The sequence below is a fragment of the Ischnura elegans genome, chromosome 1, assembly GCF_921293095.1.
Source record: "Ischnura elegans chromosome 1, ioIscEleg1.1, whole genome shotgun sequence".
NCBI lineage: Eukaryota > Metazoa > Arthropoda > Insecta > Odonata > Coenagrionidae > Ischnura > Ischnura elegans.
In genome coordinates, this window is record NC_060246.1 from 105,095,339 (window position 1) to 105,119,288 (window position 23,950).

Genomic DNA, 23,950 nt, shown 5'->3' on the forward strand with positions numbered 1-23,950 from the left:
TCATCCTTCAAATCACAATGGATCATATTGAAAATTTCAGTGGTAAAAGGTCAGAATTTTGAGTGAGATAAGGACAGGAAGGAGGGAAGATTGAATCTACAAATTTGTGAATACTGAAGGAATGTGCCGGTAAGTCAATAACTGTTCATCATCATCACCGGTCAACAATCCTAGGATTGGTTTGACGCAGCTCTCCACTCAGTTCTCCTATCAGCTAATCTTTTCACTCCCACGTATTTCTTCTCTTTCACATCTCTCTTTACTTGTTCCATATATTTTGTTCGAGGTCTTCCTTTTCCATTCTTGCCTTCCACCTGTCCTTCGACGATTGTCTTCATCAGGCCATCATGTCTCAAGATGTGGCCTATAAGGTTGTTCCGTCTTCTTATTAAGGTTTTCATGAGGCTTCTCTTCTCTCCTACTCTTCTTAGGACTTCCTCGTTACCAACTCGGTCGATCCATTATAATTCTAAATATTACACAGATATTACAGATTAAGGAGAATTTTACCATTCACCCGGGTAACCGCCCCTCCCACATTGAATTTTCATTTTTGATTCACATTTAAAGCTTATTCCTTAATATACTACCCATGAACTCCATTCTCTTCTTTAATCCTCCCAACTTAGGGTAACATTCTTCTCTGTTGGCCGACATAGATTTCCTCTCAGTGATTTAAAGAGAGTAATATCACCATTTTAAAAATCGCCAAGCAAAAGAGAATTTCCTAAACCAGAAATAGAATAAAACTTGCGCTCCCTAGAATACCATGCAAAATTTACGCAACGATAAGTTCATGATTTGCAGAGGCATTGCCGGGTCTTCCTCAAAAGCTTCAACGGGCAAATTAAAGCTCTGCCGCAAGCGCGACACAGACTAGTGCCGGCATTCGTAGCGCCAGGGCAGAGGGTGGCGTGTGATGGAGGGAGAGGACGGGAGTTTTATGGGGAAAGTAGTAGAGTTGGTAGTAGGACGGCAAAAGGGTGATGTGGTGATGTAACGTGGGGGAGATTACGGCACGGATGGGGGGGGGGGGAGAGAAGAGCGTGTGGAAGCGGCGGAGGAGTTGCGGGGGGGGGGGGAGGGAGGCGATGAAGGCAATGAAAGGTCCCCGAGTCCATTGAATGATTAATAAGAGTCGCCGAGATTCGTGCAGATGGTCCAATTGCAGCGTGAGCTGGAACTGCACGGCAGGGAGTGCTTCGGCAAGGATAACGCCCGCTCTGGAGTAAAAGTGAGGCGCTGGCAGAAGGAAATGACCGAACGGCGAAAATCACTGGGGAATGCGTAGTATACCTACCTCTTCCAAGTACTAACGCAAAGTAGGAAGATAAAACTGAGTTTGCCATCTCTCATAAATTTAAGAGAAAATGTTCGTAAAATCACTAATTGTGACGAATAAATCTCGTAGATGGAGAAATCGTGTGGCGTTACATCTCAATTTTTACGCCATTCACCGATGAGGTTTTAATTCCCAGCGAATACGTTTTTCCAAAGAGTCTGAGTTATATTGTTAAAAATATTGAAAATCAAAAACTTGAGGGAACAGGAATAAGAACAAATAAATGGAATTCCTCAGTGCCTACTTTGTACAAAAACTATCACTCCAACCTCCACTACGACAACCTTAAAAAATAATGATGCAGATATGGAATTCTAATCGATTTATTAAGAAATTGCATTGGCCTGTAAGTTTCAATTCAAAACTTGCATACCAGCAAGAGATACGAGTCTATACAAGAGAACGTTAACAATTATGGATACAAGGAAAACTGTTCGACGAAAAATCAAGAGCATAGAAAGACGGTGAATACCGTTGCCTCAATAAATCAACCTTTTCGTTAGTCAAACGTAGACCCATCCTTAAATTCTAATGAACCGAAAAGAAAGAGTTTATGCACACTAACTACTCAGGCCTATAAACGTGAGGCTTTTAAAAAGAAGTTGACGCAGTATAGGTGCTGGCGAAGCAAAAGCGAAAACACCTCCGCCTAAATTGCGCAGAATTGGGCCAGTCTGGAAATTAGAGACTCGAGCAAAGAGGACGGGCGCGAACTGACGGCGGAAAAGGCGTCCTTCGTGGTGGTTGGTCTAAGGAAAGCAGCGCGCACCGTTTGAATGGTGGGAATGACCGGGCGCGCTGCGCGGTTAGGACGCAGACGATAATTAGAGGGAGATTGGTGGGCTGGGGCAACGCCCTGAGAAAACCGAGCCTTTAGTGGCTGCTCCGAATGAAGTGGACACAGGAGACAACGGGATGGACCGCAGGTGCGGCGGGGACTTGAAGCAGAAGCGCTGCTGGTCGAAAAAGGCTGACGCGTCGCACGTGCATTCACGGAATGCTTTAGATGCACCCTTTCAAGGTTCGCGAAAGAGAGGGGAATAAATGGCCTAGAGGTGACTCATGTGCCGTGTCGTCGTTAAAAAAACTATTACACCTATTATGTCTTGCTTCCTTTGCTCATATATTCAGTGTTTCAACCCCTAGGTTAGTTTAGTTAGGTGAGGCTAGAGCTCACCCAGGATTTAGCCACAGGCGAGTAATTCAGGGTAAATGGTCAGCTGCTTTCTCTGGGTCACTTAGAACTTCGAGTATTTTGTGTCTGTGGTGTCCGAAGGCTCAGTCTGGGTTTCGAACCCGGAATCCTTTGGCCAAGCGCCAAAATCACCTGGCAATCACGCTCCCCCAGCCTTTTTTCAGGAGTTTCCCCTATTTTAGGAAGCTTCCACGAGGTTCTCCGTTTCACGGAAGCTTCCATCACTTTCGGTCATTTTCCAATTAATGAACGCATCTATACATTGGTATCGTGTGTCGTTTCAATTTTCGGATGTTTCCATTTACTGTTATCTTTCTATAACTATTTCCTCAGCAAAAACTGTTCCTTCCACTTCCATCTCCGTATTCCGCACGCATTGTCACCAATTCCTTCGTCTAATATTTTCAAAATGATAGCTACGAACACCCTCCACGCAAAGGCTTGCTTAAAAGGTAAACCACTATCTTATTCCATCAGCAATATTCTTATATTGAGCCCATCGAAAAAGAAGACTGCTGTGAATTAATAGGAGACGCCGTGGTGCGCAATGCATGTGTAGGTACTTCCAATGGCAGTAAACCTCCTTACCAAAATTTAATAGACAAAGCAGTCCTAGTAACAATAAAGATTTGAGTAGTCCACTGACGACAAGAAAGCAGCTGATGACGGCATGCCGCCGCGGCACCAGTAAAATGCGAATGTCTTTAGGCGTAAAATTAAAAAATTATTAGTTTTACCAGGAAACTGGATTTTTAATCAGATGAAAACTAGTAAACTTACAGTTACCCCCCGTCCTCCAATCTTATACTGGTAATAGCAGACGGCAATAATTACTGGAAAGGAATAGATGCCGAATACAAGGTAACTTTTCTCCTCGGTAATTTTCTCATGGCGAAGAGGCATTTTAAGAACATGTTCTAGGCTAGATCTCGGTGCGTAGAATTTGCGTTCAATCAGCAGGACTCTAGCAACCTTAAATATTTCAACAGATGTAGGTTTCAATATTCAATGCCCAGACCCTCACCACTTCGGGCCAAGGCTCTCGCTAGTAAAAAAAACAACCCTTTTTTATTCCCCTGAAACCCCATCTCCGAGGTCCGCCCACGAAAACCCTGGCCAACCCTTCCCTCTCCTTCCTTCATCGCATCTGACTGCACACATCCGACCCCCCATAACCCTGGACCCCTCCCTTCTTCCGCCCCACCCCCCTGAGGTCCCATCTCGAGACCGCCGCATTCATGCCGGCAGAAGTCATGCCGCAGGAGAGGGAGGGAGGCCAACCAACCCTTTGGCCCCAAAACCCGCCTTCCTATGGTCATCCAGCGTGCTCTCACGGGACACTCTTACATGTAATTATCATGAGGCAGTTAATGGCATTCGGTTACGCTCCTTCGGCCACGCCACACCCAGCCCCCCTCCCAACATTTCCAGGGACCCCCGCGACCTCTTGCCTCAACACCGCAGCACAGACCAGGCAGAACCCCAACCTCCTTTTGAAAAGCGTTCTCTTTTCAAAACCCTCATCCCGAACCCTTCGCGCACCCTCTAGCTACAACCCCTGACCGGTGGGCTTGTACCCTCCACAGCTCTCAGCACTTCTCCAACTCTCATCCTCGGAGTAATTTTTTTTTTCATCCTCATTCTTCGCTTAATTCCTCGCATCAAATCCCACGACGCAGCAAACACAAACCCCTCCCCACACTACGAGGAGAACCCTCGGCCTATACCCATGCTCCATTCATAATTCCGGCGCCTCTTCCTGTTGACGACGAGACAAACGTCGCCTCGGCCTTATCACGTGGCGTGGGGCAACGAAGGCTCATTGGCGCTTGAGATCAGATGTGACCCTCAAGGGGGGTTTCCATTCCCTTATTCTTTCGGGATGCTCCACGTTTCCGCAGTTTCGTCCCGGGAAGAATTTATAATGGTACTTCGAGGCGCTGAGGGACTTGCGGCACGATGGTTAACAGGAGTCCTACAGCGTCCGGGTACATAACGTTGGAGGTTTGTTGTGCCTCTGGGGTGATAGTAATTGGAATGGTGGTCATAGCACGTTGGTACACGATTTTGAAATTAGTTAACTCTAATTTTCTCCGCAATTGAGGGAGGGTGGAAAAGAAAATTTATGATAATCATGCAATGATGAATTCAATAGTTTCTCAAGGGTCAGGTGCCCAATCTCTTCCATCATCGAGTGCCCCCTTCATTTCTTCATTTTAAGTTACATAAGATTGAGAAACAACATAAATATTATCATAAATGGCTCAAATTTACTAGTAAAATAACTGAAAATAGTATTGAAGTATTATATGAGGAAAAACAAACAGGAGGAAACAAGATATTAAATGAATATAGAAAAAATATCGAAGATAAGATTACATAAAGCAATTGTTACCCGGGAATAAATCTTATGCTAGGAGCTTCATCTTATGGCTGTTCCTATCACTGCTGAGTGAAAACTATTCACCCAAGACAATCTATTCTCCAACAAAGAAGGTTTTTATGTATTTGAAATTTACCAACTGGCTCTCACGAGGGTAATGTTATTCAGTGATAAATCAATTAGCACACAGTTAAGCCAGACTAATTCAGATAACGAAATTACGACTTCTTTTCATGAATGAGCTCAGATAAAAATGAAAATAAAAGATACAGAAAAGAGGAAATACATAAAATGTTATTTTTATGTTTTCCCATTATAACTTCCTCGAAGTACAATACTTCCTAAGGGTTAGATTATGTACCAGTATTTCGTAAATAGTGGATGTTCTTGGGACAAAAGCTTAATGACTGTAATGTTCTCAGCTTTCTCAAATCAGTAATCTTTTATTGTATTTTTAACTTTAAAATCTTTAATTAATTCCATTGAGTAATAAATTCTATTTTATTCCCTCGATTTTTCTCAACGTCAAGGTTTTACTAACTACAGCAGTTTACGGTAAAACAAGTTCTCACACATTACCCTTCAAAATAGCAAAAAGTAATCTTTTCCCTCAAAAATGCCATTATTTATTTCAAGATTGCATCGTGAAGAGAGAAAAAGTATTTTCTGACGTAAGAAAAAACTCATTTCAGCTTTCTTTCCCCCTCTGCCTATAGCATCCACGCACTATTGCTTCCATGATTCCCGTTTTCCTCCCACATACACGACACTTAAAGATTCTCCGAAGCTACTCCATCGAAAAATTCTCCCTCACTGCAACCCACCAACTACTACCTAAGAACATGTTTCCGACGGCCTTTTCCATGCCCTTTTTTTGTGCCTGACTTACTGCCTTAAAAGGTTCCGCCCGGCTAAATATTTGTAGCTGTTCCGCTTGCAAAGGAAAAGACATCGCGGGAGCGGGGCGCGCGATTGTATATACATATTGCCTCTTTCGACTGGAAAGGAGAAACTTAGAAAAGCCTCTCAAACTCCAATGAAACGAGTAAGGATTAGAGTTCGTCGGGGAATAGCTCCATCGTGGTCTTTTTACGTGATTGCGTCGCATAAATTTCACAGACCGTAAAACTTTTCGATATCTGAGCTCTGGTGGAATTTTTGAAGTGCTCTCGAAGAGGAAAAAAAAGTTCTTGAATAACTTTTCAGAGCTACAACCGCTCCCGCATTTTTAAATTTCCCATAGGTTGGTCAATGATACGGTTTAGAGCTCGTTATATGCATATCTAATGTGAAAAAGAACTCGAAAATAAAAACAGAAAAATCAGAATGAATATACAAATGGGCAATGGAACATGATAATGATGCAATTATTCTTTCTTCTTTCCTACATGGCACAAAAAATATGAAAAATTATAATTTTATTGATTAATATGTATTAAATTACTATACAGTTACCTATGGAGACAGTAGCTTTTGGATTTTTAAGGCCTACCACTCCTGCCTTGGGTAGTAGTGGCTCTTCTTTGCCATTATCTTTGCTCCTTCAAATTCAATCTTATGTCCTGCCAAACGTGTTCTGCAATGGCTGACAAATGGTGTTGTCTTTGTTCTGTGGCCCTTACATGAACCTTAATCCTAGTGGCGATTCCTCGGTATGTTCCTTCCAACATTATATTGCCCGCAGGAGCATGGAACTTAGTACACGCCTTCACACAGTTCTTATGTGATGCGGTCCTTGATGCTGCTTCGAATCTTGGTTACGTATTTTAACCATGTGCCTAAGTCATGCTTCCTCAGGATCCTTGCTATTCTTTCTGATACTCCCGCGTTGTATAAGATTGTCACTCAATATTCGGGTTAGGTTGATAGGTTGATTCCTTCTCTTCTGTGGCGCAGCGTTCCGGGTATGGTTGTGAGTGTATCTTATGCACCTCAGCGGCCCTTCCAAGGACCATTCTCTTGTTGTAGCCAGTGAATCTAACGATTTTACCACTCTGGTCTTATGGGCAGGATGTTGGTGTGATACAGTGTTTAGGTATCGATCGGTGTGTGTAGCCCTCCAATATATGGCATGTCCAAGACTGCCCTCGTCTTTCCTCTTGATCATGATATTCAGGAAGGATAACTGGCAGTATCTCTCTCTTTTTCAATAGTGAGTCGCATATATCGGTTTTGCCTGTTTAGATGTATACGAAATTTTACATGGCCAAAGCAGGACGGGAGACGAGAGCCATAATCAAGAAGTACCCCATTCTTCTTCCATTCTTGGCTCATCAATCTCGACTTGGAAGTCGGAAACAGAATGGCTTTCGAAACTGCTGGCACTTATAAAAAAATATGCGGCTAAAAAAACGAAACTGCACATTCATCCATAATTCTTCGTAATTTAAAAATTTTATCCTGCGAAACCTAGTTCGTTAGCCGAAAAGGCTCAAACGTCACCGCCAAAGTTAATAAAATGTTAAATAGAAAATAAATTGGTTCCATTTGCTTGCTTCACTACAATAAGAGCTCACTTTCGATGAACATTTTCCTTTGTAAACAACCAAAACAGAAGTCAATAATAACTCATATCACGAAATCGTCAAGGAAGGTGACGTATTCAACGGTGTTCGGCGAGATGTTGTGGAACATTATGATACAATGATAAATGAAGAGCAAACTTAGTGCATGTCCACAGTAATTTTATTTGGTACGACGCGTTTCAGCGACCTTACTTCGCTATCATCAGGTAGAAAAATCTGTACCTGATGATAGCGAAGTAAGGTCGCTGAAACTCGTCGTACCAAATAAAATTACTGTGGACATGCACTAAGTTTGCTCTTCATTTATAATTGTAAGGAAGGAGACACCAAAAAAAATAAAAACTAGAGACTCAGACAACAAAGGAACGCACACGACCCTTACTGCGTCTCGTCCTAGCGTGCAATCACAGAAAACCCATGAACTTCATAGAGAACTAAGAACACCCATTAATTTCCTCCCGATTGGCCTTCCCCAGACAACCCTATCTACACTCCTCTCTCCTGTGCACATGCAATAATTTCAAACCCTCGGAGAGTTTCTAGAATCCACTCGAGAAGGGAGCCCGACATGATCCTCTGAAATCTTGAGAAATCTCGGGCAAGCGGAGACTTAGCCCACTTCGATCCCTGCGTCTTCCCTGCGCGAGATTCTTCCTGTTTCAACTCCCTTCTCCACACGACGGCTGGCGACCGCCTCGATACAGAGCTCCAAAGAATCTTCCCCTACCACACATCTCGAGAAGGCTACCGGTAAATTCCTAGTATTTAGCAAGACAGATCGCAGTATTATGGAGCGGAGCAAGGCGTCTGATATCTCCCTATCTTCTACTTTTCTACTTAGTTACGCAAGGGAAAAAATCCCACTTGTTTGCGAGGTAGCTAATTAAAGAGAAAGAAGTCGAAAACAAGCAAAATGTAGGAAAATAGGTGAATGGAAGTGGTGGGAGAACGCTAACAGTGCCCACAATCAGGACGAGGCGCTCAACAGAGTTTAGAGCACGTAGTAGAGTGTTTTTTGGAACTTTTAGAGATTTTACAACCAAATACACGTAGCATAAAGCGTCTCTGCCTCATCATCGCCCTCAAAGTTTCATTCTATGAGCTTGGCGATGGTATTGCTACAAGTAAATGCACGTGATATACGTGGCAATCTCTAGAGACAGCTTTATACTTACCTTGTTAAAAAAAACACCATCTCAAATTGATTTTTTTACCTAAACTTTATTCCTATCGGCAAGAATATTATCTATGATTCAAGTGTAATAAATTTATTATATCTATTACCGCTGTTAAATTTCCAAAAAGTATAAGTAAATTTCTCCGGAATCGTAAATACCATTCCAAATCCTCCAAGCAAATCAACGTCACCAGCCCCTATTCTCTCCCCCAACCGCAGAATCGATGAGATAATGAAATATCTACATTCACGGGCTCTAATCTAAAGCATCATTCGGATTTTAAAAAACCAAAGGGACACAAAAATAAATAAATCCGAAGCGGCAGCGATTCTTTCAGAACGAAGACGTAATTCCCACAAACGGAATGTCACTGGGAATAAGCGGTGGGGGGGGGGGGGGGAGCTCTAAATGCCTTAACAAGACCTCCGATATAAGTGGGGAAGATAGGAGTGGGAGGGACAGGGAGGGGAGATCTTTAATCAATCAAAAGGTTAGAGAGAGAGAGACAGTGGGAAAGGGAGGGAGAGGTCAGAAGACTAAATAAAGGATGAGGAGAGGTTTGAAAGTGGAGAGGGACGGGGTTGGAAGGAAGGATGCGAAGGGATTAATGCAGTGATTGCAGGGAAGCGGGGACCAGGGGGGGGGGGTGTTCCGGGGGGTTTTAGGACGGGGACGGAAACGAACCGACTTGGCCAGAATTTCAGGGAACGGAGAGGAAGCAAGGGGGGGAAGGGAGGGAGGGAGGAATCGTCGGAGAAGGACAGGAATCCTTCCACTCCGGTCCTTCTCTACGATTCTAACCCCTGGGAGACGGGAAGGAGAAGACCGCCTCCACCTCCGTATCGTCCCTAACAAAACCACCACTCAGCTTCAACTCCTAGCCTATTCCAGGGTGGCCACCCAATCGAAAAATCCGTGAAAAACGCGGGGATTAAAAGCTTCCGAGAAAAATGCTGGAGCTGACTGAAGTAACAGACTTGAGTTTTTTGATGTCTAACAAGAATGGTTTGTAACCTAAAATAAAAGGAGAGGAAAGGATATAAGTTTTTACCTACAATAATGCTTTACTATCTACGCTATTTGAAGCCTTAAGGAAACTTCACATTAAAATGCTTAAGACGCGTGTCTTTTTTATAGAAGGGATCTGACCTTGTAACACAAGCGTATGGCTAAGTTTGAGGTGAGCTCTACCTTCTTCTATCCAAACAGACCTTTAAATTGAAGCACTTCGGAATCTTAAAATTCAGAGAAAATATGAAACAACCAGGCAGTTAACAGTGCGCTTTGCACACCTATTAATGGCATGGATATATGCAGCCCACCGCACATAAATGCTCACTCTGAAACCACTCTTTCCTCAAAATTTGCGTCACAACCTGAAATTATAAACCCTCCGTCACTGCATTTTGAAATGATTGTTTAGCTGCTATGCCAAACACCACTTCTTTGATCTATTATTATGTTTGTTGAAATAAATATTACATTCCTATATCCGATGCTTTTTGAGTTCCTCATCGTAACTCATTATTCCTATTCAGTGCAAAGGTGCTTAAAAACTAATATTTTTGGGCATAAGTGGTACTTTCTCACACACTTTTAATTGATTCAACGACTGTTTTCGTACTTTAGCTACATTTTCGGATACCCTGCTGAATTTAATCCAACAGTCGCTTATTTAAATGCACCTACCGGCAACTAAAAACTCCAATGAAAAACTTGACACTATATAGCCAATAGAAAGAAATTTAAATCCCCTTCTAAGAGACATCTGAAAATTCCGTAAAGAGGCAAAACTAGCGGCAAGATAAATAAAAAAATTTGTAAAAAAGGGTGAGCTATTATAATTAATACAACATACTTCCACAAAATGACACCTAATTTGGCTCAACATACATAGGCCAACAGCGAATCGAGAAGAATGAAAATGCGTTCGGTTACACTTGGGTATTTTATTTCTTTCAGTGGCCACCCCGTAATTCCTACCTTCTTCCTCATACCCCCCCCCCCACCGACCCTCCTTTTCCTCACCTCACCCCCTTCATTATTCTTCGCCAACCATTTCCTCGAGAGATCCTTCATCCCTTACCTCTTCTCCAAATGAGACTCACATGCACCCACATACGAAGACCACATGGGACATCCACATTCCCCCATCCTTTCCCATCCCCGAACCCTTTCCATTTGCTGAATTCCCTGGCCATCTTCAGGGATGGGGGGAAGGACCCAAGGAAATCTCAATCCACCCATGATTCTTTGGTTTCCCCTGAGAAAAAGAGATTTTCGGTGGTTGTGGTGACTGGGTTGAAGGAGGGGAGAGGGTTCTCTTAGAGTCAGGAAACCATAAAAACGGCTGGAGATCGAGTTTCGCCTCGGATATTTGGGAGATTGTTTCCTCCTCAACAATAACGAAGGGACCACACGGTAATGAATGAATTCAAGATTAAAAATGTTCCGAGTATTATGCGCTTTATGACGAGTAATTAATTGCTAGTTAAGAGCTAAGATTTGAGATAAAATATATGGCGAACTTTCGCGTAAGGAAGGGATTTGATGTCAATAAACAATGTCAGGAAATGATAACCGAGCTTTAATAAATACTAGGAGTGTATATAAGTGGACGTAATTGAAAAATAGTATTGAATTCTGTAATCCATTTTTGTGACAATGGACGTATGGGGCATCTAAACGTCGGATACATTCGAGAATATGCTTCCGTTTAACAAGAATAACGAATGCACCAGTGAACTTTTATCGCCGGTATTAGAGATTTAAAAATCCCCCATTGAAAATACAACAATGGAAAAATCTACGTTTAACAACGTCTATACTCCGTGATAAGAGATGTAATGCCTTGGCATGGAATTACTATGACTCAGGCAAAGAGCGAACGCATATGAAAAGCACAGAAATAAAAGAGAGCCGAACTCAAGAATGATTGATTCAGAGTTAACCAAACGGGAAAAATTGAATATTGGTTTAAAATTCTTAAACACCTGAAAATTCTTTGATCAAAATTTTGCATCCTGTTTAAAGATTAAAACGGATTAAAATCCAAGGGATCAAATTGCATTATATTCGCTGGGAAAACTCCAGTCCTGCATCACCGAATATCAAAAGATTTTTTGAACGTTCGCGTGATGTAATCTTTTATATGAGGTAAAACTAACAGAACTTAAGATAAAGAAGTGGTATTTTTGCAGACTTACTTGGATTGGCAGAATGTAATGCTGTTTTGACTATAATACATAGGAAAGGGTCCATCGATTCATCATAAAAGCGTTGCAAGATTTTGCCTCAAAAGCCATAAGCCACCTACACCTAACGAATTTAACAACACAAAGCACATGAGCCACTTCCATAGAGGTATACGCCGATGTATTAAGTGTACCTACATAACGAACAGTCATAAATAAATTGTTTATTCATGCGTCAATGTCAATTAATAATGAAAAACACAGAAGTTACATTCCCCAGGTACAGCCTCAAAAAACTCTTTGCAAGAAAATTGATTCCAAATAATTGGAAGGAAAGAAAAACCACTAAAAATTTTCACGCAACACTTTTACGGGTTATTCAATATTTCCACTCTAAAATTGTACGTAATTCTTTGCATAAACTTAAATTAGCAATATCGGCAGAAAAGAGTGACTAATGGATCTAGTAATATTAATTTAAAATATTTATCAAACACAATTATAGCTTCATTCTCATCTGTACTAATGATACGTGATATGAAAGGAGATTTTGTTTAAAAAGCTAAGTGATATTTGTAACATGTAATGAAAGCTCAAACACCAAAAAATCGTATATTATAATTTTGATGGAACGTGAACAGTAAATTGCGGTCGACAATGTATGTTAATAATTAATGATGAGCTATCATACTGAATTTAAAATGTTCTTTGCACTTTGATATTAATATCCACTTTCTAGCTCAATGCTTACGACCACAGCGCATTTATCAACGCGTTTGGGGGCAATGATATTGAAATTTCGTAATCTCTGTTTATTTTATGACTACAAAAAAAGTAGATTTACTAATAACGTTTGTTTTGGGCTGTGACAATATTTACCCTTAACGAGACATTAATTACGATCATAATACTTTAATACAGCTGAAGCAATAATAAAATTAAGAAATAACTAATTAAAAATATATCGACGCATGTTAAGGGAGCTTGCTTGAAATCCAGATAATTTCAGCTACCTATTAGTGATAACTACGGTACATAGAAAAGGTCTAATTAGCGAGCAAACCAAAACGTTCACGTAATAGAAATTATTAGGTCTAACTATTATTAGTTCATAGTTTCATGTTTCAAGGAACGGAAAATAGTGGGGCACATTCCATATAAATATGCATTGGGTCTCTCTCAAAAATAAAGATTAACCGTAAATATCCTGAATATATTTCTGGAACCGTAAAATAGCATTTAAGATTGAATTTTATATGCTAACCGCATTATCAATGTTTTTTTTTTTTGGTACCTCAAGGTGAGAAAAATTGAAAACAAAATTTTCTTAAAGCCCTCATAAAATCGATTTCGTAATTTTTTATTATTGGATGGACTTTTAAAAGCCGGTTTAAAGCTATCACTCTCTTGCTACACCTAATACCAGAGCCAAAGAAAATGTTTTATTCTTAACTTATCGAAATTATGTTTTTGAAGAAAAATTAGAGCTCAACTTGTTATGCAGCCAATAAAAGAATCAGATGTTTAAATAAATCTCTGCCAGCAGCATAGAGAACACGGGTAAATTAAAAATGTATCGGCCGGAGCAGCAAATTTCACAAAAAGGTTGCATTAATTGTTTGAGCATAATATTTGAAAATAGCTCCGCAAAAATCACGAAAAAGTTATGCTATAAATGGTTAATTTTCCGGTTTCCGGCATATTATAAACCCAAAATAATCACATTAAACCGTAGTATAATAACATACTCTGAATGACAGTGGATCTCAGCTAGCCAACGAAACTCTACTTGGAGGTTAAAAAGAAATAAGACGACAGAAAATACCGCGCGAGAGGCGGCAAGGGAGAGAAAAAAAACAATGTCAACACACTTCCGATAGCGCCTGGGAAAGCAATACTTTGGTGGCAAACGGGGAAGGCTCTCGGAAAAATTGGGATCGGTAAAAAGAGGAAAAGGAGGGAGGAGAGGACATGGGCCTCTCGCTGGAGAAACTGCGGGAGAGGGCAGGCGACGTCGGAAGTTAGCGCACAGCGGGGACTCGCAGGAGAGGGAGGAAGAGTTCTTCATATGGGGGACGACAAAAACCGCCAATATTGACTTCCGGGCCACTGAGAGAGTGGCGGGAACACGTCTGCCGCGTGCGATGGGCCACATGGACTCCCAGGCAAACGAGAGAAGGCCGGGAGAGAGAGAGAGAGAAGATATGGGCTCAGACACGCTCTTCCAAATGGGCCTTATGACACTTACGGGCTGGGGCGGGAGAGCAAACCCATCTCCGGAGTGCTTCGGAAGGCGCGGCACCGTAGTCCGGGTGTGTGAGTGAGTTTGCGAGAGCCGCACCACCCCAGAGTCTTGGTGTGTGTACTCTACCGGAGCGGGAAAGAAATATGGCCATCCGACTCATAAAAAAATTCTCCTCGAGAGAGAGTACGCTTGCGGAAGAACAAAAGATGGGAGAAAAAAATTTGGAAAGATTTTCGTCCCTCTTTCTTTCACGGCCTGCACTGGACAACCAAAACAACAAATGTGAGAGGACGATCCGGCAGATAAGGGTTCTTGTATGGCATTTAGGGATAGAAGAGTCGGCGCGTTATAAGAAGAGTATACCGATGAATGGGGTCACGTTTGCCATTAAGTCGGGTTGAGAGGACTAGTCAAAGATGGATTGAATGGGGAAGGCAGAAAAAGTTCGAGTATCGTGAAGTAGTCCCACTTCTTTCTATATCGTGAAAAGAAAAGAAGCCGATACAGCAAAATATAAAGGTAATTCTAGGGCAACCACCCTAATAACTCATGACACACGATTTCAAATACCCTTCAGCTAAAATATTTTCAGTGATCTGACCTTCTGCGCCTAATCATAGGGTCGTGAATCTCGTCCAATTTCGATTTTCCTCTGGGAACTGAGTACAGGTGGCAGAGCTGCCTCACGTGAATTGAGCAGTATGCAAGCCAAAATAAAAATGAAATCGTTAAGTATTTATGTCTCGGAAATAATTAATGAATCATCAACATTCTCTTTTCAAATGATAATGGCTAATGATGAGGATTTCCTTGGGCGAGAATGTATGGACTAATTTTGGAATGATATGAAAGCTATAGGTAACGATGACTCACAATAAACGTTCTTTAAGTACTTAAATTAAGTTTCAAAATTAGTTCAAATGCAGGATGGTAGATCACCACACAAATAAAAAACTATTTTTCTTGGGACCGCAACGGGTTGAGCTAGCTTGCCCCCGTGGGGGCTGGAGTGTTTATCGACTCAATACGCACGGCATAAAGTGACTACAGCGAAGTATCCATTAGTATAGCGAAAATTTACCAGAGGGAACAATTTTCTAATCGAATTTATTTTTAAATTAAAAATATATATGTAAAAATAAGTTCAAAGAATCCGTTACGCTATATTCTAATAAGGTAAATCAAAAGGATTTGCCTACCGTGCCCAGCACTATAGTAAACAATTGAGTAAAGATCGTATATAATCAAGAATATACTCTCTGATAGTGCATATTTTTTAGAATAAAGAGTACTAAAATCCCCAGCAATGCGAAAAACCTTACCGGGCCAACAATGTCACAGGAGAGGGAGCAAGGGAAGTCAGAGCAGGCGTAAAAGAAAAACGGAGCGACGACGTTTGCCATCTGAACGGGGAAACAACTAAATTTCGAACCTCTTGCGAAGGAAACCTTCCGACTTAACTCTCAATCCCGCTCTTTTCAATCTCAACCTCAATTTCACTCTCTTCTATCTCTGCCCTTTTCTCGATTCCGCACCATCTAGACGTCGAGCCCCCTTTCAGCCTCACTTCTTTGAAGGAAACTCGAGAACCCATAATGCTGAGACAAGGGTGTACAACTCTACTTTATATCACATGCAAACACATGCACGCTTCCTGCTACCGTTTTTCCGCTGCTGCTGTGGATGTCGGCAGTGACTCCAAGTGCGATACATTCTTTGCGCTTTCTTTTTGGGATACTTGGATGGAGAAGTAGTGTGTAGATCTGGAATAGGTGAAAATATTGGCGAGCAGCACGGAAGAATGAATAATGTTTAGGAACAAAGGGTACAAAATAGGACCACCACGCCCCCCAATCGCATTTATGGAAATTTATGGCTACAATTTCGACACACAGTGTAAAACAAAATGATACGGAAACGTAAAATTAGAACATTGGATACAAAAAATGAGTTCGACACCTGGGCATACATGAGAAAGGGGAATGTGTGATGAATGGACATGAAAATAAACAAGTGCGTTTACTTACTACATGATTGGCGAGGAAAGTTTTGGATGAGAGATAGAAAACTTTTTGACATACCTAAAGCTGAGGAAATCTTTGACTTTATAATTAGGACAAAAGTGATAGCCAAGCGGGGATTGGGAAGGATTAAAAAAGGAGTTCAAATCGGTTTATAAAAGGTATATATGCCTAGCCGAGAAAAAATATAATTGAACACAGCGGGATACAGCCATAACTAACAACGCTCGAATTTATTTCACTTATACTTTTATTCACTTATTGAAGCTTTACAACGGGTGAAATGCAAAAGCCACCCGAAAAAGGGCAATTTAATCCTTATAGACAGTGAGCCGGACATAGACAAGAGAGCCTGTAGGTTTTTCATTATATAGCATTCATTGCGCCCCAAAAGAAAGGATTTGCTGTTACTCAGATGAAAAAAACCGGCGGAAACCTTGGGAAATCTTATAAGAAAGCGTGCGAGTGCTCAATAATTTGCGGGATGAGACCAAGAATGAGATTGCACTACACCCGAAGCCAATTCAACCCAAAGGGAGTGACCTGGATAAGGGAACGTGACACTCAGATAAATAACCAATTTTCCTCAGAGATGGCAGCCGGTTCACTTTTATTTACCTATCGCATTACGGAAGTTTACTTCTTCGATCGCAATACGTTCTTAAATTACGCAGAAGTAGATAGGAAGGAGATTAAAAAAAGGGAAAAAAATCATTGAAATAAGCCAGTAGTTGAATAGAACAATGCTGCATACATCATAGGTGTGACTGTGCAAGATGACATTGAGGATGACAGGTTACGAAGCTTCTTCAGAAGAATCCTTCAGTTATGCAAACTAATTGATAAAAGATATGCAGTCAAAAGATTTGAAGAAACAAGGGGGAGACATGATTCCCGGCAGGTTATAATTCGGGTGAAAATTTTGGAGACAAGCTAGATATATTTGGTAGAAGACTAGGATTTAGAGAAGGGTTCCGGTTTTTATCCCCCATAGTATATCAAGGTAACAAAGCTCTAAACTAATGAGTGAGCGCGAAAAATGCTGTCAGTTTAACAGTTAATCGACAAGCTAACAGTGATAATGATACCCACGCTTTCTTTTGGTGAGGACTTGGGTAAAAATTCCATTACAGTTGTTTGGTAATGTACCTTACAAGTTGATTTGGAGGTAATAAAAAATAAAACTTCTCTACAGCTAAATAACGAAAATTCGCAGGCACTAGCGATAATAGAAATTAAATTACAATCCTAAAATTTCTAGAAATCAAATAAAAACTAACTACACATATTTCATACCATTTTATGAGCTAAATTCATAAATCTATGCATGTTATTCACTCTCAAAATATGATCTATATAGAAGAAAATTATTCTTGGCCAAACATCAAGATAATTTTCAATTAAATACTGACACAATAACACAAGAATGCATGCCAAACAAAAATAGCCAAATTTATTAAAATCTACTTCCAAACTACTGCATGGACAAGCCAAAAATAAAATAAGCTGCATGATAAGAGGATCAAATGTTTCTAAGCCTTAATGTTATGTACACTGCAATGAAGATGGGAATATTTTTTACAACTGTCACATCATTCTCAGGAAAAGAAGCATACCCCTCAGCAAATTCTTACTTTCCTTATATAAGCACACATACTAGCTTAAAGCTCGCTAAAACACAGTGCTCACGTTATCTCCCTTCTTAATTCTACGAAAAGTCAGTGTTCTTGTTTGACTAACAGGATCTCCGAGAAATTTTTCATAAAATAATGGGATGAAGGTTCCTTAAGGGGTCCTCTATACTTTTTATGTGCACCCTTCAGTCCACTAAAGCCCCTAAGGTGTTTAAATTAATGCCAAATGATATAGTATAACTTTTAAATGGGAGTTTTATAGCGTTTGATTAATGATTTTATGTCATTTTACAAAGCATCGAAAAGAAAAGCGATAAAGTAGGTAAGGTTATGGTCTCACGAATATCGAAGGTAAAAAAAGGAATAAATCAAAGGATACGAAAGAAATGATAAGAAAAATTACAAGGATTCATACTATCTGCAAAAAATATGCTAATGTGAAACCAAGTCTGGACTGAATGATTTTTCCTCAGTGGAATTTTCACACCCTCGAGTGCGGGTACTTGCGTGCCATTCCGAAAAGATTTACATCTTAAATATTTTTATCCTATTATTCCTATCGATTTTATAAAAAAAGCTACTCTATGAATTAAAGGTTTTCACTAGTTCGACCTTTGACAGCTCCTAGCACAACACTAACTAGTCACCTTTCCAAGTTTCCTTCCGTCAACAATGAAAATAGGAAAAACAACACCGGATTCCACACGTTCATTATGGTAAAAAATGAATTTAAAAAACTAAGATAACAGTATAACGACTGAATATCATTTAAATTCCAGGGTATGGATTAGTGGGAAAAATACATTTCACAGCTGTCGTGGGCTTTTCATTACTTTCTGTATCCCTATTTCCTTCAAAATGAAATTGAAGGTTTTTTCCGCACTCAAGTCTGTTGCATTTCTTAGTGAGTAAGACGCAAGCGACCCTCCGTACGTGATATGTGGTAGGATATACGAAGACAGAAAAATAGGAGGGATGCGTGAAAAAGGAATCGTATAAGTCGACTTCCACGAAAATTCCCTCCACTCACAAATGTTTTGTGCGACCCTTGATTAAGTTTGGGAGGGACAATAAAATCGTGGCTAGGGGACACTTTCTTATGCGGAATTAATTCTCATACGAAGGCACCTATGTACCCACAGATAGGCTAAGGGATTGAAGATGAGAAAAATAAGGTAATGGGTCATACAATTGAAACAAAAAGACCACTCCAGCAACTTTTCGTACGATTCAGCGCAATGAAATGACCCCTCAGTATCTTCAAATTTGTTATTATTTAAATTTTATCACCGCTTCCCGACTCTCGGTTATTACTCAACACTCACCCCTGACTTGTTTTCGAATCCCACGAGACTTGTCTCTCCATTTCCAGACTCCACCATTATGGATTATCTTAGGCACAAAATCTATGAAGTCCAATCTGTTCGTCGTGCACGCTCCCAAAGCTAAGGAAATTACCCAACCTAGACGTCCATAGGCTCCGGAACACATTGTACATGGAGCTAAACTAGCTTAGTCAACCCTTCCTCTACTATATCCACTTTCCAATGTTTATTTAACGCCTTAGTATTGAGTATTCCCATTCGGGTAGCATGATAGAGAGTACCATTGGGAGTGCTCTTATTTACTTATGAGAAACAACGTCAAACAAAAGAACTATCAAAAATTGAGGATGAATGAAGATAAACACGTCGTCTGCTTGTATACACCAATGATTAACTTCATTAGGCATCTTAAATGGATGGCAAACAAAATAGAAGCGAATTTTAAAGATCTCGTTTGCAAGGTTCAAGGAATCTCATGATATTAGTCTATAACTAATTATTGGTTTAACATGAATGGTATTCTACACTAACACCTGACAGCTTTTTATGATGGGTTGGATAGAAACTAATATCCAGATTTCAAAAATAGATAACTGAAAAATTAGTCAATTTCACTCTCTACAGAGTTAAAATTAGTCGACCCATGGTAAATGGTACAGCTAAAATTATTTACAAAATATTCATAAGTAAAATGTTGTCTTTTCATGACATAAGATGCATCCCATTATTTTCCTCGACTAAAATGAAGCCCTGAAGAACATTTACAATTCAAGTATTGGTTGAAGTAACCCACTAATTAGCAACATACGCCTATGTGGTTAAAAGAAACTTTTCCTGTCTTTTTAACCTTAACAACGAGTAGGATATGTTATTTAACTTTTTGCACAGCAATGCCCGGTTTCATTCCTAAGCTAAGTAACTAATGAGGCTGATGGGAAGGTTATAGATACTTAAGATCTTGTTTCCTTTCGTATATTCCACATGAAATACAGCCAAAAAACGCTAACAGTTTAATTAGACAGGTGTAGCCTAATCTGAAACGTCTATGTCCATAACTGACTAGTAACAAGACAATAATAACAATGTATCCAATTATCTAGTTAAAGATCTGGAAAATACAGCACAAGGAACACAGGAAAAATTCTATCCGCTTGACAATATCAACTACTTCGGGCTACACACATCAGGAAACTCTTTTTCTCGATTATCAGTTTAATTGAGGAAACTCTTATTCACCTTGAGGAACAATAAATACATTTACTAAGAACTTCTATTATAGTGATTGAAAAATTACCTAAGTAGGTATAAGCTTGATGTAAATAGTCGCTGGAATATTAGGCTTAAACATATGATTCTTTTCCTGATACTGTTTGAACCAAAATGACGAAATCAGCATGAAAATGTGGCTGGCGTATGCGATAGCTCAATGAGACAGTTAATAACATTAGTCACCACCTAAATTGCACTGCATCCATCAATATCTTTACTCGTATCTACTTACGCAGCCGCTGGGAGATTCCAGCTCTTCGAGTTCGTCCTGCAAGCAACATAATTTTCAATTTTTAATAATGTCAATCAATTAATATTGTTGCATATCCCCTTCGCTATTTACTTAATTTTAATGGCAAACATTAGTTCTTACAAGTGAGAAGGCTTAATTTATTCAAATCATTAGCTGAATATCTACTACTTGCTATTTACACAATAACTGACGGTAACAAAGCTATTATTCTTGAAGGCTTCAAATTTATAAAAAAATTCAAAATATGCAACAGTAACAAATTATTTATACTAATTCATTAAAAAATAAGGCAATCGAAGAAATGCAGAGTAGACTGGCATTAAACAAAAACACCTTTCATGACGATCTCTATTAAAAACATCTCCAGCTAGCATAAAAGCGTATGTTAACGTTTTAGTTAATTAAAGGAATACTGAATCTATATGAGTTTTACCTACAAGTGCACATGAAATCAATAAATATTTCATTCATTCATTTTTAAGAGACGCCTTATCTTTCTTGACTGATTAATTTTAAATATTTAGGTAGCGCCAGTAATGCTAAATTTTAGGCAATACCGGGCACTAAGCCCGCAATATTTGTAAAAACACATCGCTCCTTGATTTTCTGGAGTAAGGAAATATTTATCATGACGTATAACTTTTTGTTCGTAAACACCCGTACCTCAACCATATAAGATTACACTGATTCCATGATAGTAGAACGTGTACATTCACGAATAACTAACGAAATCAATGCGTTTGCCACACGATAACAACTTGACCAAATGCAAAGTCTATGAGTCATGTTAGCAATAAAAGACATTGGAATAATTTAAAAAAAATGAAAAGATAAATATTCAAACGTCAGGTAACGACTGATCAAAAATTGATGTACTTGGGGATTTTTGAAAAGTTACAGATATCAGATTGGAACTGAAGAACGGAGTAAATGTGTTAGTTAATTTTGTCCGATAAAATGATGCATCTAACAAACTGATGCCTCTCTTTCAAATAGAGTGGCAAAAACCATTCCAATTCTCTTATATCGGATTATCTCGCAGTAATAACATCGCTTCAAATATTTCTCGGAAAAATCCCAACGACGGATCCAGGAATCAAATGACTTATTCAATAAATGAACTTCCCACATTCTTGAGCCTATTGAGTTAGCTTACTGTCAGTCACGATCCACACCTATCTTCCCCGATCAAAATGAGCTAAATTTTCCGTTGTTCTCCCTACACATGCGTCTATACGGTAGCTCATTCACACAGATATATTTACCATGACTTCATTAATAGGTTACGTACAATGTCCCTGCATGTTTCCACATAAATCGCAGATTCTATTTCCCGCCAATAATTCCAACATAAGGTATTGTATTAAAATAGAACTTAATTATTACTAATCCAGTTAAATAGGTGATCTTCGCTACTAACTAAATAACTCCACAGAGTTTCACGATAGGTGTCGCGGTAAACAGCGCGGCTTCCACAATTCTGACATAAAAATCTTTTCGTGAAATTTTCAAATTACCATTGTGTAGAATACGTATCACTACACCCGGGCAGTACCAAATGTCTAAAATCCGCAGAGCCATTTCCAAATAGGAGAGGAAAAAATACAATGAACAGATTATGAGAATCTACCATGAATTTGGAGGAGCTTTTATTTGCCTATCCAACATTCTGTACTTCCTGATTCCCAAAAGGAGAACAACCCACTTAAACCCAATGAAAACCCAGAGATTTCTTCATCCCTCACCACCCGAGTCTTGACTGCCTTCCGCCAACTCAGCCTCTACGTTCCAACCCAACGGCTTGCGCACGTCCGCCATCTCATTAGTACCAACCTTCATGTCTTCCCGCATAATCTTTTCCCACTCCCCGAACGAATTCCAAAATCACCTTCATCTGGCACCTTCATTCCTATTTAATATACCTCCACGCCCATTTTACACTTAACGTCGCTCAAGGTAGTTGCATTAAGCCCCTTTGCTGTTGCTACCACGACGAGAATTTTTAAAATATAATTAGCACCGGAGTCCTTCGTGAAAATTTAATGAGCATTCTAAAAAGTCTTCATAAATAAGATATCTTTATATGAAAAATAGAATGCCATCATTTCTAGTCCAGTTAAATAAGTGATCCTCGCTACTAACAATATAACTCAACAGAATATCACGATATGTGTCGCAGTAAACAGCACGGCTTCCACAATACGTAAGACGATAACTGTTCGCACAACTAAAAAAACTGATACCGGCATATTTTTCAAATTATCAAAAACATTACTAAATCCAGTGCAACAAATAATACGAGTCAATTAGAATATTTATTCAATCATAGCGAACTTAAAAGTGGTCAATGACTGCGACGGAACCACACACCTGTAACTACGCTACGTAAATAAAAACATAAAAATCCATATTTGGTACAAATATAGGTAAAAACAATGAACCTTTCCAGTCTACACTACGAGTATTCGAAATTGTCAGTATGATAAATCATTTAGCCGCTTTTGCATGAGAAATATGACCAAGGCATAATACCGGAATGGCTTTAGGAATTACAGAAGTTAATAGGTCAGTTCGTACACAATTAACTTCTTCAATTTTTTAAGAGGATGTGGGGACAAATTATACACTCCCCTATCATAAGCGAACAGAGGTTTACTATATTTCACTTTACATAGATAACGAATTCTAATAAAATGCTAGAGAGATAATGGTTACCATAAAATCTACTATTGAGAACAACCGATTTTAGGAAGCTAACTATCGACAGCAATTTCAACAGCGCTGGTGTCAAGTGGAATGCAGTAATTCTGACATAAAAATCTTTTCGTGAAATTATCAAATTACTATTGCGTAGAATACGTATCATTACCCGGGGAGCACCAAAAGTCTAAAACCCACACAGCCATTTCGAAATAGGGCGCAAAAAATATAACGAACTGATGAAAGAATTAGATTTATACACGCGTGAATATCTCAAAAAAATGCCACTGCTCTGCGCTTAATAATATTTCAGCATGTTTCACTCAGACTAACCTTTCTAAAATAATGTCGGGACAAAGACGTTATTAGTCGGGCGGATGTCACTCTAGCTCTCTCCCCGGCAACGCTCATGTCATCGTCTACGCGATACCCATTAAGAACTCATTTGATAATTTTTGATGTTCATATTAAAAGGGTCTCGCGGAGAGGGAAAGAGAGAGAGAGAGAGAGAGGAACAAGCCGGGAGTATCGTGTTAAACAAGCTTTGCCTTTCCTTCAGAACTTTTTGATTCCCCTGCCTCCCCAACCGAAAATCTTAATCTACCTCTGTCACACTGCTCCCGCTGCCACATACGTCTCCGGCCGCCAACGTTACCCAACCCCGACCCTTTGCCCGTAATTCCGCC

The 23,950-nt window shown here is 39.8% G+C and overlaps 1 protein-coding gene across 5 annotated transcripts in view; it reads right to left on the reverse strand.

Annotated features, from left to right (window-relative positions):
• The window catches only part of LOC124167603 (RNA-binding protein Musashi homolog Rbp6), a 716,673-nt gene that overhangs the window by 512,072 nt on the left and 180,651 nt on the right, over nt 1-23,950 (reverse strand). For 3 of the 5 annotated variants that reach the window (XR_006866741.1, XR_006866740.1, XM_046545586.1), the window contains exon 4: nt 20,544-20,579. The exons of the other annotated variants lie outside the window; for them this stretch is intronic. Coding sequence is in view for 1 of the 3 variants with exons in the window: in XM_046545586.1 (XP_046401542.1) it covers nt 20,544-20,579 (36 nt within the window). In the remaining 2 variants the exon portion in view is untranslated. The remainder of the gene's footprint in view (nt 1-20,543; nt 20,580-23,950) is intronic. 5 annotated transcript variants of the gene reach the window in all.